Genomic DNA, 19,527 nt, shown 5'->3' with positions numbered 1-19,527 from the left:
TAATTATATAACTAGCCAATTTGATCATCATAATAAAATATTTCACATGTTTTCCTAAAGAAGCTTAAATACATTTAGTTAGTGTCTTTCAGTATTAAAGATCTGTCCTGAATTTGCTTGGTCAAAGAATGTCTTGGTTAAATAATATGCTTAAGAACCTGATATTCTTAGACATGCCTGTCAGAGAAATCTTTGGTGAGTAATAGCTGATTTTTATTCTAGTTGTTTTGCTGTTTCCCTTACCTACACTCTTTAAATTATTACCTCATTAGATAGCTTATTAGTTGAAAGATAGTTAATAAAAAATAATAATTTTAAAAAGAACAAGAAAGAAATGTTATTGCTTAAATAATAACTTGGCTCAAAAGCATGATAATATACAAGCCGGGACAAATATTTTTCTCCTCAGACACCTTGAAAGTGTATACACTGCTGGCCCATAATATAGACAAATGCATTCAAATCTTATTTTATAATTTTTGTTAATGAATGAAAGTTAATTCGATATTAATTAATATCTTGCTAACTTCTTTGGCATTAAATTGTTGTTAAATATAATCCTTGATCACTTTGTATATATGTAAACTTTTTTTGTTTTAGAGAAAACATAACTTTAAAACATTTAAGTGTACATGCGTGCATATATATGTATATGTATGCATATATACATAAATGATAAGTGGAAATATCTAGTTTGGTTTAGCCTCTTTGAAAGTATATGTAGGAAAGAAAAGCAAAAAAGTAAATAAATAAAAACGATGATTTTAAATGTTCAGGATGAGGCCAAAGATTGCCCACTTGAAATTTTTAGAAGTGGTTATAAAAAAAAAAAAAGCAATCTGCATATAACTAGCCAATTTGCATAAGTATCCTTCCAGAAAGATGTTAGTCTCTCAGCCTTTTCTGAGATAGCCTTTGAGTGGCACTCAGAATCTTAAGGTTTTGTGCGGAATTATCAGCTTTCAGAGAAAGCAGAGTCCCCTAGACACTAGCCTGTTGGTAGTCGTTAGCGGCATAGGGTGTGGTGTCCTGAACATACATCCTGCTTCTTGAAATGCTAACCTTACTCATCACTGGCATTCACTGGTGAATGGACCAGTGAGCGGCTCCTGACGTGGACTCATAGGGGTTATGCTCTTCTCTTTTAAGGCTCATATTTTGAAATGTGCTTCACTTATTTCTGAAGATGAACAGCATAGCCTAACACATTGAATTTCTGTTTAAAAGGACCATTCAGAGAAGTTAAAAAGCAAACAAACAAACAAACAAACAAACAAACCAGAAAACAACCCCAATCCCTGTACTACTGGATAGGCCTGTAATCCTAGTCCTCAGAAGGTTGAGGACATGTTCAAGGCCAGTCTGAGCTACATAGTGAGATTCTGTGTGTCCATGCCCCCCATAATGTCCCCTCAAAAACAAATCTCACCAAGTTGCTTCTCATACACTATAGACTAAACACATTTTCTTCTTTGAAACAGCACAAATGTGCCATCTGTTTAACAATGAATAAGTATATATTTTCTCCTTTGTATGAATTATGGCCTGTTTCCAGAATACCTAATTTTCATTGTACTTATTTTCTGTTGTGACTTCTTTATAGCATTGAGCTGAGCAGACCTCACCCACCCAGCACTCTGTACATCTCCCTCTCTGTCTCTCTGAGGGGACTTTTTCCAGTTCTTTATAAAAACTATTTTTACTTTAAATATTGAAGTAGTTTAAAGGACCCTTCAGAATTGTAGATTACATTTCAGAACAAGAGCTATCATCCTAAACCTTCGGACCTCTCTTAGGCTGTACAGAAACTGGAGTCGGACAGGGAGTAGTCCACAGTTTAAAGCACTGTGCTTTCAGGACAGAGTTAGAGCAATTTGTCTCAAGTGTAAAGGCTTTTTGGCTGCAGTCACCATCTAGAAATGCTCACGGAAGAAGGGAAAGAGGGGCAAGCCAGGTTAGGGCTTTCAGCAAGGCAGCCTCCTTTCTCTGTGAGAGGCGGTTATTTACAACCTGCCCCTCCAAAGGTTAAAAACCATGATCTTCTAGTCTGTCTGCTCCCGCCCTCACCACCGCCCTCCTGCAACGCCAGATAAGTTTACTTTCTTAGGCATAAAAATAAGCAATATATCTTTTCAATAAATCTGCTAGCACTGTAGGGCAGCTGTTAACCAAACAGAACTGGATAGGGTTACCGGGAAGCGTCCTAGAGAGTAGAGCTGGTGTCCAGATCTAGCAAGACTTTGTCTCAGGTCCTGTCCAGTGCCTTCTCCACCTTCTTCAAGTGCAGGGAAGTATTTACAATGTCATGACTCTGAATTTTACATAAAACTCAAGCTCATTTTTGACTCCTTCTGAACAATGCCACTTTAGGAAAAAAGCAGTTATTAATGTAGAAAATGGGAAGCCGGCAGGCTTCTCTACCTGTCCGGGTGAACACAGGGCGGGATTTTTCTCCTCTAAACTGCATGTCTCCTATTTTGCAAACTGCATGCTTTACAGATATTGATTATTTCACTCTGCACAGATGATTTGATATGTCACATAGAGAAAAAGCACATTTTTATTTCCTTTCTAAAATAATCTCTCTATTGAACATTATTAACATTTTCTTTTATTTCAGCTCAATTTATATTCTAATACTGGCTAATTGTTATGTTCTAAGCTCTTGTTTCTCTGTATGCTTTAATTAATAGAGAAGCATATTGCAATAACTTTTTTTTCCTAAGGAAAAGTCTGGAAATTTTGCTTTATAGAGTAATATTTTTTTGTTTTGTTTTTAGTTTTTAGTTTGTTTTGTTTTGTTTTTTAATTCTGTTTGTTTTCTTTATGTTGCCTCTTGGGAAAGTAAGAGTAATGCCATGTTCAGTACTAGTTTGCATGTGTTCATTTAAATACTAAAAACTGTAGTACTGCTCGATCATATCTGACTGCTAGGTTTCAATTGACAGCTGAGGATTTGTGACTGGACCATGAATCAAAACGGCAGGCATTTATACCCCAGTACCAGTGAGGATACATTGGGAATTACTTGGCAAAGGTAACATTTTAATTATTTCCAACCCTACACTTACACTTAAAAATTACATGGCCTAGAGTGTTTGTTTTTTATTAGTTGTGCAGAAAATATGTTAAAAGTTTAGTTATTTGGCTTTACCATCCTGATTTCCCTACCCCTCTGTCTAATTCCTATTGAAATGCTGCAGCATCAAATGAATCTGGGACTATGGCATATGTTAATGATCATTGGAATTTTCCAATACTGTCAAACGTTTGGGGCAATTTATAACATTTTTTTGTGGGAGTTGGAGGAGTGGGATTTGACATTTAGATTTAAGGGCCTAGAAATGAAATCATAGCTTTAAGCGAGATTTTTCTGCTACCTGAGGATAAAACATTGGTCTTTCTATATTATATGCATTTTCTCATTTCAACTCTTTCCTCTCCCGCTAACTCTAAGTCCCTTTTGTATCATTTATTCATCTTTCAGTGGGGAAAATTTCAAGTCAGTCAAGTTAGCCATCATTCACAGCACCAGTAAACTTTGGAGTGGAAAGATTGTTCAACTGTGTAGTTAAAGAAGAAAATTTAAAGAATTTTAATTTCTGTTTGTGTACTGATGTAATTGACTTTGTTAGATTGGCTAAGAAAAGTATTTGAAAATAGCTTTGATATCATCATATAGTTTGATTTTAAGAAATGCTTGTAAGGTAGTTGTTATCTTTTCAGAGCAGCTTGTGTCAAATAAGTAATTTATGGTACAATGTATATTAAAACATCATGATGAACATAGGGGGTAAGGTAATCCTTGGGTTTCCTGACAGTAGAGACAACATAATTTTGATCCTTACCCTGACTGTACCCTGTCTGTTTTTAGTGCTTGTGTGAAACCAGCTGCTGAGATGTTATTTATGAAAGAGATGCTCAATTCCATAGCGAGAGATGGAGCCTACTGTGGGCTTTCGGAGTCAAATGTTTCCATTTACTCAGATAAAACCTAAGAAGCCTTTCTGAATTTTTTTTTAATTAAAAAATAATATTCAATCTTTTTATATGTAAGTGTTTTGCCTGCATGTTTATATATGCATCACATGCATGCTTGGTACCTGCAGAGGTCAGAAGAGGGCATTTGATTCTTTGGAACTAGAGTTAAGGATGGTTGTGAGCCACCAGCTGGGTGCTGGGAATTGAACCCCAACAAGAGCAACAAGTATTTTTACTTGCTCAGCCATCTCCAGCCCCACTCATTAGCTAATTTAACATTAATATTTAGTTAATTTAACACTTAAGTTAATACAATATTACTTTCCTGTTTTATATATTGGTAGTAATATCATCTTTTAAAAAATATATTATTCTTCCCCAAGAAGCATACATTAGTACAGAAAAAAAACATATAATATATACTTAAAAATGGAAGATAAACTTGATAAAAGTATCCTATTTAAATAGTATTAATGATTAATTATGCTTAATTAAAATGAATGAAAGTGGCTTGAGTCTGAATTAGTAAGCTATTTAAGGTTAATTTAATTAGATTTGATAGCACAATGTTTTCATTAGTTTATTAAGTAACAATCCTATACTTCATGCTTTGTTTATCAGCAGAATGGCCCAGGTTCACAAGGACAACAAATTAAATGGAAGCTATTCATGTTCAAAATGTGATTCTGGCTGTCAGAACTTTGTAATAGGTAGATTACTGATAGGTCGTTACTTAATCTAGACTAGGCTAGTGTCTTCAAAGCACAGTGAAACCAAAGTGATGTGAAGTTCTGGTGATTTGGTCTGAGTAGTTCTAGAACAGAACTTAGTATACCTGAAAAGAAAAGAAAAGATAACCCACGTACAGGAAAGAGTGGCCACAGTCACTAACAGTCCTTGCAGAAACACTGTTCATCTTGAAGCTCCCTTTCTCATCAGGAAAGTTGACGTGGGCAACCAGCTACAGATCATAGTGAATCAGTGAGGGGGCACTCCCTGAATTTATTGATTTCATTTATCCCCCATTTCTGAGGATACTAATCTTTCTTTAGATTAGTGGATGACCTTATAACATGGCCTGATTGACCAACAAAGCCTGGGAGGTCTCTTTGGGTTGCATCTGTTCCTTTTCCCATTTCAAGAAGGCACGGAGTTGATGTTTCAGGTGTATCTGTATATTCTGCAGGGATTCACTGAGTTGGGCGGGGGTGGGAATGTTGTCCTAAGTACTGTGCCGGTCACATCTGTGTATCACAGTTCAAAATACACACGTGTAGATGAGACAGCAATCTGCTTTGCTTTGCTGCCATTGTCAAAGGCAGACATTGCAGGGTATGGTAGAGCATGCCTTTAGGCCCAGCACGGGGGAGGCTGAGGCAGGTGAGTCTCTTGAGTTTGAGACAAGGTGGCCTACATATGATTTACAAATGGTGTCCTGAAGTTGTTTTTAAAACTTCGGTGGATTTTCATTTATAAATAGAATAATGAGAAGAAATATCCTAACGGCCTGTGCCACTGTCACTTTCAAGAGAGATGGAGAGTCATCAAAGGCGTAGAGTCATCTCAGTAGTTGGACAATATTAGGGAAAGATAGGTTTGTTCAGCTAGAGAGTTGAATGACCGAGATTTGATACGGTAGATAAAGAACAGGCCACAGTTTGTGCTTGTTGTGGTAACTGCTCATTATTTTTGGCATGGTTGTTGTTGTTGATTATGTTTTGAATTCAAATAGAGCTAGATCACTTTTCTCCTTCCTTCCCTCCCTCTAGCCTCTCCCAGCTACCGACTCTCCAATCCTCCATGTTCCCCTACTTTCAAGTTGCTAGCCTTTTTCTTTGATTTTTGTTGTTTTACACACACACATACACACATGCACGCATATACAAACACATATGCACAAATGTTTATACATGAAGGTAATCATGGAGATTGTAGATCACAGCCTATGGGTTGTGACCCCTTTGGGGGTTGCATATCAGATATCCCAGATATCAGATATTTACATTACAAATCACTACAGTAGCAAAATGACAGTTATGAAGTAGCAATGAAAGTAATTTTATGGTTGGGGTCACCACAACATGAGGAACCGTGTAAAAGAGGTCACAGCATTAGGAAGGCTGAGGACCACTGCTGTAGATAGGAAGGCCAGAGCAAAGGATGTATTTGGATTTGCTTTTCTTGTTGAAATTGTGTGTTTTGCTGCCTGGTTTGTTCTCTCTGCTTTCTTTCCTGCCTAGGCCAGTTGCCCTTTTGACATGCTTCCATGTGAGATGCAAGTTCTTTGGAGGGCTGAACGTGGCAGGGAGCTACGTGCATCCGGTGTTAGCTAGAGATCTGCTTGCCACATCAACCCCAGCTCAGAATCCCTCTGACACCAAAGCTGACTCTTAGACTGAGTTTCCACAGACCTTCTCTTTCTGTGTGTGTGTATGTGTGTTGTTGCATGTGTATACACTCAACAAAGCTAAGTAAGGGCTTACTTAAATCTAGAGAAAGTGAAATGTCCTGCCTAAGCAAATTCTTAGTTGCTAGGGCTGATACAGAATAAAATGATGAAGGTCTCTCGTCCACGTCAGTCAGTGGAGTCACCTAGGAAGATGAAAGGTGATGGACTGCTCCAGCTAGGCATTGCAGTGTCTGTTCTTTGTCCTCTTTCATGAACAAGTTCTGTTGTTTTTGTACAAGTGAATTGTGTGGGCACAAATACAGAACAACCACTTGTTCTCTTTAGACCCTAGCCTGACTCTTGCTTGTACTTTCAGATATGAAGGGACAGTGTAATCGGATGAAAAAGAAAGCTTAAGGACAATAATCTAAGAATAATATAAACATAAGTTATTTTAAAGCACTGGATGGGTGATTTATGCAAAAGAGAAACTGGATTTACCATTTTTTGTCTTCCCTTCTCGCCCTTCACCCCTTGAAGAAAATGCAAAGCCACAAGTGAGTGGTTGTATGTGTCTGGTGGCTTATATAAACAGAAGAAGCCTTCAGATGGCTAAAATAAACATGAGCGTGTTACTGAAGGATATGTTTACACAAGCCATTTGCTCAGCCCCTGAAATAATGAATAAATGAAGATTTTACTGAAATAATTGGAAGGGCTTTTTTTTCCCCCTGCTTATGCCATAATTGAATGGCACTGAAGAGACTTTTATCAGTGGTTTTCCATGTTGCATATGTTCCCAGTTCCTCTCTGTGAGCTGAATGCTTCATCCTGTCATTACTCTACACGTGTTTTTGTAAGAAATTGTCGTTTATTACTGCAATTCCAGAGAGTTGCTTGATTTCCCAAGAGAAGTTTAGCAGCCAGTAAAGGTTATTTGGATCAGACTGGTCAGAAGGAGGGTAAAACGGAGGGGCAATCATGTGCATTTTATGCTCAATAGTTCTTGTGAAACACTGCTTTCTTTATAAAATGTATGTTCTCTATCAAAAGACTAAAAACCATCAACTCAAGGATAACTTTCAGTAGCTTGCAAACTATTATTCTCATATGTATGTTTACATATACAGATAAGTGGCACGTGTGATACATGTATGTGTACAGTCCTGTTCCTGTAGAATTAAGTTACCTTTTACTTCAGCATTATTTGGATCGTCCTGGCACATCTCCTAGGTTAGCATTTCCTGCTCGGGATTTCTTATCTTAACACAAAACTGCAGTGCAGCAGCTGCAGTTCTGCAGTTCCTGGGGGGAGCTGGATTCCCATCTCTGAATCTTCTTTTCAGTTGTTAGCTATAAAGTGTTCAACTTTTTATACAGCCTTCTGGGGCCCTAGCATCACTCCAGGACTAATAGAAATGCTGACAAACTACATCGCATAGGTGAATCCTTGGTTCAAGGCTGAGAATTATAAAATCCAAAGTTGCACATAAGCAGTGTTTGGTAACAGGGCAGCTAGCTGCTGTCATGCTTTGCTTTGAACAGTCTCTTGAAATCAGTGACTTTCTCTTCTCATCAATATCACTTGCACCTGTCAGGAGAGCAAAACTAAAGTCATTGGCATTTTATTAAAATTATCCGAAATGTTTTTCACAAACACAGTGTCTCTGATCCGGCTATTGAGAGCTGTGTTGAGGTGTAATTTTCACCTACCTTTCTCTATTTATAAAGAAAGATTTGTCCAACTGGACATTTCCTTTTTATCTAGACAAACTCTTCAGAACACTTCCTAAGAAATTAATTGTATTCCAGCCAGACTTGCATGCTGCCATCCCACAGGAAATGGGTCAGCAATCCATTAAGATGCCATTAGATAATCTAATTTGGAACTTAATCTCTAAATTAACCATGCTCCATACTTGAAGCATACTTGAGAGAAAGAAAAAAAGTTTACGTTTGAATCGATAGGGGAGCCGAAGCGTGAAGAAGGCTGTTTGTTTTTTCTGTAGCTGTGGTCACGTCTCAAGCCGTCTGGTAACCAGGAGAAACCAGACATGATGTAATTCCAGATTGAACTTGAACTTCAGGGACTTAGCATGGGGGAACAATGGGCCATAGGAATCAATAATGTCCATTTTCCACATGATTATGTCTGGAGCTTTCCCGTCAACCTTTCTGGATGGACAGTGTGACCAAAATGAGATGATCCAGGGACAAGATGTTAGAGGAAAGAGAACAACTTTCTCCATGGTATTTTCAGAGCAGCACTGCAGATTCCAGCGGGATTAGCAAAGTTCCCGCTCTGCAGTAAAGTGGTAGCCTGTTCAGAGCACTCTTTGTTCGCCTAGGTAGGACAAACTTAATCTTCCGTTTCCTGTCAGATGGTTTTTGGCAGCAGAGCCAGAGAGGGAGGAGCAGGATTCAGAACATTCTCAAATGCAAACCTTACTGGTTAACCCTTTGCTGCTAAAGGAAGTGTGCTAAATGCTGACCTTGTTTGAAGATGGTTTATGCAAAGCACCGTGTAAACACGCACATTCTCTGCTGAGGAAGTCGGCTCCATTGGAGCCCACACACCATTACCTCATTGTTGGGATCCAGGAGCTGGAACTAGGTGTACTGTGAATCGGGTCACATTTAAATAATAGAGCCTAGAAATGAATGTATTTTACAGGAAATGTTATAGAAAGCCTGTTGGATGTTAAAGAAAAAAAACCTGTTGAATTTCCACACAGTGAATAATAAGTAGCATATCAGAAAGTGTAGAAAATGAGTTTTCTCTCCCTTGTTTACTTCATTTTTAGGGGTTCTCTGCATATGTGAACACAGTGAAAGGCGCAATGTCATAAATGCATTTCTTAATTCCTTGACATCTTACTCCTCAGAATTCTGATAGTAACAAGTCCTGTCCTTCAGAAGCAAAACTGTACAAATAATACTAGTATTTGCTTTTAAGAAAAATCATTTGTGAGTCTCCTGGCTTTTATACAAACTTACATTTCTCTTTCATTTAGTATGCCTTTGGTGATCCTCTCTGTGAAAGGCACTATTTTGGAGGACCATTTTTTTTTTTTGGTAGGGAAATGTCTATAGTTGAAGAATCACTTATGCAAATAAGAGGAGCAGTAACCCTTGTAACAATAGCACTGAAAAGAAGCCCAGGGGTGGAGAGGAATACAGACTAGAGAAAGGCTAGAAATCAACATGTGGGCTTCCTTGTGGCATGGTCTGGGAGGACGTAAATGACTACACTTGACCTGGATATCTTTATATTTTTAATTGGCAATAACATCTCATAACTTCATAAGTATATATATGTGTATATATACACATATATATGCATGTGTGTCCTGTAATTAATTAATTTGTAATTAATAATCTTCATAATTTTCTATCATAGGTTTTTTTTTAGCTCTAAAATATGAGCATATTCAAATCAAGTTGCTTTTAAAAATTTGCTTAATTTGCTGATTGAGGGGAAGAATTACCTTTTAAATCCTGTTTACATTTAACTGTTGTAAGTAAGGAAGTTTTTGTAACTTTTTAAGGGCCTGGGTTCCCTTGTTGAAAGGCCTTCTAGTATCATGTGTGGAAGCCTCTGTAGTAAAAGAACAAAGGATAGCTCCCTGTACAGCTGCACTGTTCCTGTATGAAATCACCATTGCCTGTAATCTTTTTCAGATTAAGCACTTCACTGGTATATGATAGCATTATTTTTTAACTTGGAAAATACTTTCACTTATGCCTGCTAAAGTGAACCCTCACTCAGCATCCCCCAGAAGCAAAGTCATCTGAAACAATTGAATATAAACCAGTGAGCTTTGACAGCCTCCAGTTTGAGGTTATTTTCAAAAGTGTGGCTCCCTGGGGATTAACAATAAAGAAGGCTATTTACCTACTTAGTTAAGAAATAAATACATTTCTGTTTCATTACTACGAAGTGCTATTGCTTGCAGTTAGATTCATTCTATGAGCCACCTGCAGTTTATGAGATTTGGTGTTTCCCAGAGAGCCCACTGGGGCCCTTTGCAGAGCAGGTAAGAGCTAGCAAGGGAGCGTTCTGATGCAGACTATTACAAATAGTTATAATCATTAGAAATCATCTTGCATGCAAATAGGATCATTCAGATGGTGATAATGATCATTAAAAATGGGAAAAATAAATCAAAGAAATCCAGGATCTGTATAAAGCATGTAGTGTATTTCACTTTCACCCTGGCCCCTTGTAAAAGGAGGCTCAAAAGCAAATTACTGTCATACATCCACATCTGCACAGACATAAAACAAAGGCACAGATTATTTTCAGCTGGAAAGCAGCTAGCATTGGATAAATAAATTACAGTTACTAATGTGGAAGTTGGGCTCAAGAATTACTCTTGTTCAGGAATTCTAGTGCATCTTAAGTGTCAGCCATACACCATTGGATATCATATGTAATTTACCTGCAGTAGAAATATAAGAACATGAAATGTTTTTCACAGAGAGAGAGAGCTGAAGTAAAGAGTGTGGATAAGAATACAGATTCCAGGACTCCAAACCTGTGGCTAAGACCCGGGCTTCTGCTGCCTAACATTAGTGTACAGTTGGGCAAGACTTCAGGCTTCAGTCTCCTCATCCATAAACTAAGCATGAATGTTTGTTGTTAGGATGAAAAATATTAAGGTAGGTCAATTGCATAGACCAGAGTATAGCAAATTACTCATGCTATGTAAGTGCTATTGATCAGATGCCATCTTCTTTGTTCTAATATATTAATAGATTCAACCTGAAGCATGCTCATTTAGTCTGTCCACTGATGTGAATGAGTTGTTTTTTACAAGAAAGCAAGCAGCTAGTTGGGATGCAACATAGTATATCTAGACTTAACTAACATATCTGAGCCTAATTCTTTCAGACTTTTTTTTTCTTTAGCAGAGGAAATACCTTCCTGCGTGTTTTTGGAAAAGATATTAAAATCAGCATGTTAGTAATTTATCAATAAAAATGTCCTTTGACCAAAAGAATAACAGGTGACACCTGAAACTGGTACAAAGTAATTGAAAGCAAATTTTTTCTAAATTACCATTTTTTTGTGCTCTTCATGCTCTCATCACTATCTGGTAACAATATGGCTACTTTAATTATACAACAGACTTTGTATAAATCTACCAAATCTTTGCTCTCTATTACCTAGTATTGCTTAACTTTCTTAAAAGAGTACCTATAATCCTTGGAAGAAAAGCAGTGTGTCAATCTAAGTGGCCAATCGTATGATTCCCCTGAAAAGTGTTAGTATAATTAGAATGTTGACATTCTATGACCTAACATTGGAATGCCCCATGCGTTATAAAATGAGCACCGATTAGTAGTTGCATGGATTAACCATTCTTCCAATGCCTCTCACTATTTTAGTGACCTAAGACTAATGGATGAAGTATTTTACTTTGGTTCCTGCTTCAACTTAATGACTTCATCTATGTTTACTTGACACCCTGTCGTCCTGGTTGGTAACAGTGTTAAAAGCCAAAGAACCAATCACTTTTGGCCTTGAAGCCACTGTCACAGGACGAATTTATTTATTTATTTTTGTAATGACCAACAGATGTTGCTTTGGCACCCATGGCAGTTTTGTTCTCTTTCATTGAGAGATCAAGAATCTATTCACTCAGTTAGTGGAACAACTATGGTTTATCCAGATTAAGAAGTATACATAGAGTGAGTTTTAAAGGCATGGTTGGACTATGCATAAAATCTACCAAACCCTTGTGCTGTATTACTAAGTGAATCTCAAGTTTCTTGAGAGTTTCAAACCACTTTTCCTCATTGTTTTCACTGCCGTGTTACTGGGGAACTACTTCCTGCTTCCCAAGCAGGCAGATATAAAGAATTTGAGGTTTGTTGCCTCTGACAATCCACTTACTTTGTGCACGAGTCCCCATGTCAACATTGGCTAGGTTATGATATAGTTTGTGTGGCATATGGCGAATTCATTATCTCCTGAAGCAAATACCTTAAGAACGTTCTGTCCCATAAGTTCTTTGCAAGGTTGGACTGACACTTGTCTTTGTCAGAAATCAATGGCTATGGGACACAGGCAGAATAGTTAATGTCCGGGGACTACATTGGGAGAGATTGGCCTTAGTTTCTTAGTTCCAGATGAGAGAGGATACTGATGGCCATTTCAGGAGTTCATAGATAAAACACCAAAGATGGCACCTTGTGTTCAGCAGCATGCTTATTCTCATCTACAATGTCTCCTTTTGTGCTAATTCTGTGAATTGAACAATTCACAGTTCTGTATCATTTCTAATTCAGTGTCTTCCCTGTTACCATGAAACTCTTCTGTAAATAATTTGATAAATGTCTTCAACAAAAATGAGACCACAGTGTAAAATGAATCCGGCCTATCACCTTCCTGACTATATCCTAAGTCAAAGGAATTGGCTTATGTGTCTTCCCTCTTGGGGAGAGTCAGTTACACACTTGATAACAGTAAAGTGAATATGTTTTCTAAGATATCAAACACTTTGTTTCTGGAATTTTGCTTTAGCTCTCGTGTGTTTTGCATGTGATATCTCATGATAGATGCCATCAGGATGAGCTATGGTTTGTTTTCTGATGCTGCCTAGGTCTTTTGAACTTTTCAATCCTGATTTTTTGTAGTTGTGTCCCTTTCTTACTACTTTTGTTTTTAGTGATTATGGGTAGCAAATGTTTTCTAGACATATGTTATCAGATTTGAGTTAGATTTCATCTTTAGTTTGTCTATAGGTGATTCCACAAAAAAGCTAATGACAACAAAATAAACACAGCTTGGAGATCCATATTGCTATTTTGGAAAGTTTTAGAAATCCTTTTTAGTTATATTGTGAAACTCTTACCAGTCAAAGTATAGACTTTTAAAAAATTGAACGTGCAATAGTTCATACAATTTTTACTCCACCATGAATGAAGACCAAAATATATTTTATATGTACCAGATTTACATATGTAAATGTTAGATGTTGATATTCATTTGTGTTAGGGAGTCACAGAGTAAATGGTGCTTATGCATCCTCAGTGAAGAACTATGAAAATTGAGGTGTGTTTTTAAGTAAGTGATCTAATTTGGATTAACATTTCACATTGCTAAGTAGGCTTTGACTTACTTTTACCAGGATCCCCTCCCCCACCCTCAAGGGAACTGCTGTCAAAGCTCTAAAGAATGTTCCTTATAATTCTGAACTTAACCTATGAATTGGTGATAAGAGGCTTGTAAAACTCATATATGAGGTCTGCATAGTGTTCATGTTTGAGATTTATTCTGCCCTAAAGATTTGTAAATAGTATCGGCAAATGTTCTACTCTCTGCAGTGTCTGTATGGCCATAATGTAGGCCAGGAGATTTAGAAGGTTTAACTAAACATTTAAATTTGGTACACATTCTATAGCATGAATAGTCTGTGCAGTGGGCAGCCATTTTTCCCGGATTCTCATCCTTTCTCTAAGTAGTTGGTAGACTTGTCCTTTTCGGAGCCACCTCTATTTTTCAGTCATTATTGCACTCTCTCCAAAGCATGCAGTCTCTAGATGACTCTGACGTTCCTCCAGTTGGGGATTCTTCTTGATTTCACAAGATAGCTTGCTTGTTGTTGATGCTGTGTTTTACTGCCAAAGATTATCTGTTGAGCTAGACTTTTTGCTTTTGACATGTACGTCTTACTTTACATTAAAAAAAATAATAGATGGCTATTTTGTAAGTTCCCTTATTGTTAAGAAAGAGTATCATCTATGGCCAGATTCTATAAGGATAGATAAGACTGTGCCATTCCTCCACCTGTAGCCTTCACCTTTCAGTCAGTAAGATAATTGCAGATAACAGGTGGTTATACTATGAAGTAATAAATGCTGTAACAGGACTCTGTACAGAGTGCCATGAAGCACAGTTGAGGTGAAAATAAGTTTCTTGGTACATTATGTAACTTTGTTCCCAGTCAATGCTACAAACTACAGAAATAATTCTGAAGATGTGTGTAGGAAGAGAGAAATATGTGAAAAACAGTCAAGTCTCTCAGAAAAGATTTCAGTAAAAATGTGCACTCTTTAGAATTGGGGTAATTCAACAACTATGGAAGACTTGTAAATTTGTATGTGTTATTTTTCTGCATAAACTTGGTATGGAGCATCTCAATTTTAAATTCAGAGATACTCAGATGACAATGTCTTCATAAATAAAGGTAATCAAGGTCAACACCTCTTAAAAATACCTGAGTGTGATTGAAACCAGTGATTTGTTGTCCAAAACTCTGTAACTCATCTGCCACATGCTAACCCATGTACTAAATTAAATGATTAACAAAGTGAGAGCCGGGTTTTGCTGCTGTTGATCTGGTCATCTAATCATAAATTCCATTGAGAAAATGAAGTCACTGGTTACTTTTCTGTTGATGCATTGCTGAGCAATATGTACCTAGACATGTAGAAATGAGCCATGGTATATATTGAAGTACCTTCAAAGTAAAAAAAAATACATTATGTGTCTAGTTTTTGAAATCTAAAAGTGCTTCTTTGTATTAATTGCCACCCTGCTCTCTATGCCTTTAAGGGCCAAACCTGATCAGAGAGGCAGGTTTAGATTCCTATGTACAACAGTATCCATCTCACCTATGGTTTTAACAGTAGAGGGTACTAAATAGAATTTAAAACATGGAGCATATGCCATGCCAGACCATTGCTAAACTAGGGACAGAACTGTCTGTGTGATGTTTTCTTGGTACAGTGATGCAGCTACTGTGTGGCTGACATTAGCTGCAGGTTGAGTATCAGTATAAACAGTGTGACAGATTAGGTGTACCCCAAAATGTCTGGAGTGCTTTTTGTTTTATGGAGCTATAAATGTGGCATTCCTTTTTCTCCATACGATTCTTTTGAGAAATTATGCCAGGGGCAACTAGAGAATTTTGTTTTTCAAATATGTTTTTAAATCCCAAGGCCAATATAGGCTGACACAGCTGACTGGTAAGAGACAGTGCTGATGTCTCAGGCTACTCCCCTTCTCTTGTCTTCCTGATTGCAACTCAAATGTGCCATCATTCCTGGTGGTAAAGTCTGGGAATGCCCAGGCTCCTTTTGCCAGACAATTGAGGAAAAATGAATTGAAAGGAAATCTTTGGTTTTATCTAAGGAAATTATAGAGGAAAGCAGGAAAACACCAAAGAACCCAGCAGCCCCTTGTGGCACCGTCCACAATGGGCTTTTGTACAGAGTGCAACCGACCTGGACTCTGTGTGGTCGAGGATAGATATCCATTTGATTGTCTAAAACACTTCAGTTATGTATGATAATTAGGTATTCCACTATAGATGGACATGCCTGAAAATATTATTTTCTCATGTGAGAGGAAAGAATATGCATTTCATTATGCTTTTAAATGTATGTAACCCATCAGGCAGATAAGTCCATCTTACCCAGAATGTCTTGTGAATTAAGGATTAGACACAATTGATATTATCTAGCAAACTACAATAGTCTAGTATTATTACAAATTTCTGCTTTTTGTTTTCTTTGAACAATGAAAATCATATTGCATTTAGTGAATTGAAATGGGTCAGATATTTGAAAAAGAATATCCTTAATTAACTAGAGTTCAGCAATTGTGAATGTAGTTTATTTTGTGTTTATTTTTTGCATCTTAAGTCTTTTCGTGGAAGCAAGAAATTATATAGATTACATCTGTATGATGTGTATAATCTAGGAGTTATCACATGTATATATGTACTATATATAAAAAATTTAGCAGTCAACGCATGCTAATAATTATTAAATTTTATTAAAATTTTGGTTTAAAAAGTTAAAAATATAGTTGTAATTTAATACATTTAGAATTTGTATTTATGATACAAATATGATTTTATTTTATGATTTTATTTATGATTTTAACATTGTCTTCTTTTTTTCTTTCTTTCTTTTTTTTCTTCCCTTTTCCTCTCAACAGTCCTGGTACCTGGGCTAGCTTGGTTCCTTTTCAAGTGTCAAATAGGACACCCATCTTACCGGCAAATGTCCAAAATTATGGTTTGAACATAATTGGAGAGCCTTTCCTTCAAGCGGAGACAAGCAACTGAGGGGAAAGAAACACAACCATAGTATAAGAAAATTAGGGAAAAACACTCAACAAAGGAAAAGAGGAAGACTGGACAACAGGGAGAAAGGAGAGAAACTGAAGAAAGAAGACGATAGACCAGCATTGCAGCACTTACAGTCACTAATTCCCTTAAGGTTGAGACTATAGTGACAGGAAAGGGTCAATGACATCTCACTGATGCTAGACTGCAGCCCCTGCACCGTAGCCTTTGTTACATGAAGTCCGCTGGGAAATAGATGTTCTGTCTCTATGACAATATATTTTAACTGACTTTCTAGATGCCTTAATATTTGCATGATAAGCTAGTTTTCTTGGTTAGTATTCTTGTTGTTTACGCATGGAGTCACTATTCCTGGTTATCTCAACAACGAAGGCTAGGAGGCAGCGTCAGAGGTGCTGGGGACAGAGCCATGAGCCAGCCATTTTATAAGCACTCTGATTTCTAAAAGTTAAAAAAAAAATATATATATATATATAAAATCTCTGTAGCCTTTAGTTATCCGTACAGATTTATTAAATTTTGGCCCTTAACCCAGCCTTTTCCAGTGTGTAACCCAGTTTGAAATCTTAAAAAGGAAAAAAAATGAAAAATAGAGAAAAAAATGGTTTGAACTCAAAGGCTCTATAGAAGAAATGCCTCTATGTGGGTAAAGGGTTACCTCTGCATGCAACAGTAAAAATTAATATAATATTTTCCCCACAAAAGAAACACTTAACAGAGGCAAGTGCAATTTATAAATTTATATCTAAAGGGGAATCTTGATTATAAGTCCTTCAGCCCTTGGACTCTAAATTGAGGGGATTAAAAAGAATTTAAAATAATTTTGAACAAATTTATTTTCCCCTCAGTTTTTGAGGGCATTTAAAAAGGCATTAAATCAAGACAAATCATGTGCTTGAACAGAAAAAAAAATAAAAAATAAAAAAAAAACAAAACTATTGAAAACACAGCACTTAGGTTGGCTTAGCTGCAGCCTCCTCAGAGGTCGAATTATTTATTTAAAATTACTGGTTGCATCAAGAACCCATAGGGTGTACAAATGGTTCTACACAATCTGCATCGTAGAGACAAAGAGGCAGGTAAATCCATGTCACAAGGGTAAAAGCTTCCAGTGTACAGGCTGGGAATGCCAGGGCGTAGGATAGGAAAACACGCTCTTCAGAGAAGTGCCGTCAGGGTGCTGGGAACATGCATGGTGCTTTCGGACATTAGCCTTGTTCAACACATTTCTCGTATTGACAGATCTATAGTGTGCATGGGCAGACACATGTTGCCTCTATGTCTCTTAAAATTTTAATTAAAAGTACTCTTTCCAGTAATCCTAATTTGCACGAAGATATAATGTCCACATTACGTGCCTTGCCTTGAAATCTAAAAAAACAAAAGACAAAAAAAAAAACCCACAAAAGTGACATCACTACACTTGTTTTGCTGCATTTATTATCGTTTTAAATCTTTACCATTTTTATGACAAAATATTTTGTACTCCAGACGAAGAAAAATGTGTGACATCATGGATTTTTTAGACAGTTACACCTTTATCTCACATTTATAAAGCATATCATGGCTGTGTATAGTTGCCGCTTAAAAATTGTAATCGACCAGCAATATTTTCAGTATTTTGGTGTTTTTTCTATTAACCTTTCATGTTTTTCATCTTCCAATTAATATTTGGGGGGAGGGGTTTCAAATTTATACGAATTATGCAATACCAAGTTTTGCCTATGTAGGTAGTGCTTTTAGCTGTATCGGTTATTATAGGTAAGTACACAGATTTAAAAAAAGAAATAATGTATGCTTTTTTTGTTTGTTTGTTTATTTGTTTGTTTGTTTTAATTGACCAAAGTGGGTACTGCTATTTTTGCAGTGTGATGAGGTCCTTTTGTGTACTGAGAGATGGACAGGGGATTTTTTTTTAATATACATATATAAATATATATATATATTCAGGGGTGGGTGGGAGGATTTTTAACCCTTTACAGTGTAGCTGTGAAGCGCTGCACCCTGAGATGGGCCTGGGCCGCAAAGCGACTGTTCTGCCTACTGTGACAAACTTAAACAGGTCCCCTCCCCCCCTCTACTTTTCCCACCTGGGGTGCAAGCTGAACTCATTTCTGGTTTTCAAGCTAAGAAACCAGGAAGAAAAAGCAAGCACAGCGAAGCCTCCTAGAGGCAGACTTAGAAGAACTGCCCTGTCTTATTTTAGTTGTTGATAGTTTTTCCTAAAAGTTCCGAAACCACAGTGGAAAGTGAGCCTGTCTCATATTTGGCAAAGACATTTCTTGAAGTGCCCACATAGCAGATGTTGGCTGTTTCACACTTTTGAGTTTAACACAGGAATAAGCTTTCTTCTACCAAACACATTCACCCATCTGGAGGGAGAGCTCCTCTATTCCTTCCCCGCACTGTTTCATTTTGCTAATGACAGGATATGATGTTCCTGTGACTTACTACTTCAAATTGATGGCGTTGCACTTAGGATTTTGTTCTCTGACATCCAGAAGGTTGACTAGAAAGAGGGTTGCTCTTCTTGGATGTATTTGGACTGATAGATTAAAATCCGAGTTCAGTTTTTAAGGAACAACGAAAAAAAAAAATCAATCCTCTTATTTTTACCTGCCCTTGTAAACTGGAAAGTAGAACAGAGGGAAATATAGAATTTTAAGCAACTAATTTTCCTGTGGATGAATTAAGCGTGTTTGATAATGATGGGGGGGACTTCTTTTGAAGGGGTGGTACTTCAAGCATATATTTGAGTTAATTTCCCCTGAGGACTAGAGGTGAATGGAGACCAATTTTATTTTGTCTTTCCCTCGCCCCCACCTGGTCCTATTGAGTGTATCCATAACTCCAAGGAGATCTTTCAGAATTAGTGACATACACAGTCGGCTGTCAAGAAGCCCTCTTCACCCCCACCCCAGGCCATGTCCTAGTAAATAAACTGTCAAGTGTATGCATAGCAGATCATTTCATAGAACAGTGCTCAGAGGCCTGAAAATTGTATCCGACTAGTCCATTCAGTTTCCTGTCCACATGCTGGATAGCTTAGTGGGA

General features: G+C 37.2%; 1 protein-coding gene across 6 annotated transcripts in view; it reads left to right on the top strand.

Moving 5' to 3' along the window:
• The window catches only part of Nfib (nuclear factor I B), a 213,029-nt gene that overhangs the window by 190,181 nt on the left and 3,321 nt on the right, over nucleotides 1-19,527 (top strand). For 3 of the 6 annotated variants that reach the window (XM_028753607.1, XM_028753606.1, XM_028753610.1), the window contains 2 exons: nucleotides 2,949-3,037; nucleotides 16,323-19,527. The exon at nucleotides 16,323-19,527 is cut by the window's right edge and continues 3,321 nt beyond it. In XM_028753607.1, coding sequence (XP_028609440.1) covers nucleotides 2,949-3,037; nucleotides 16,323-16,452 — 219 coding nt within the window. In that variant the 3' untranslated portion in view covers nucleotides 16,453-19,527. The remainder of the gene's footprint in view (nucleotides 1-2,948; nucleotides 3,038-16,322) is intronic. The other 3 variants (XM_028753609.1, XM_028753611.1, XM_028753608.1) reach the window with 1 other exon arrangement.

The sequence above is a fragment of the Grammomys surdaster genome, unplaced genomic scaffold (assembly GCF_004785775.1).
Source record: "Grammomys surdaster isolate TR1022 unplaced genomic scaffold, NIH_TR_1.0 125951, whole genome shotgun sequence".
In the NCBI taxonomy this organism is placed as follows: domain Eukaryota; kingdom Metazoa; phylum Chordata; class Mammalia; order Rodentia; family Muridae; genus Grammomys; species Grammomys surdaster.
Note: the sequence above shows the minus strand (reverse complement) of the source record. Positions and strands in the feature narration are given on the sequence as shown.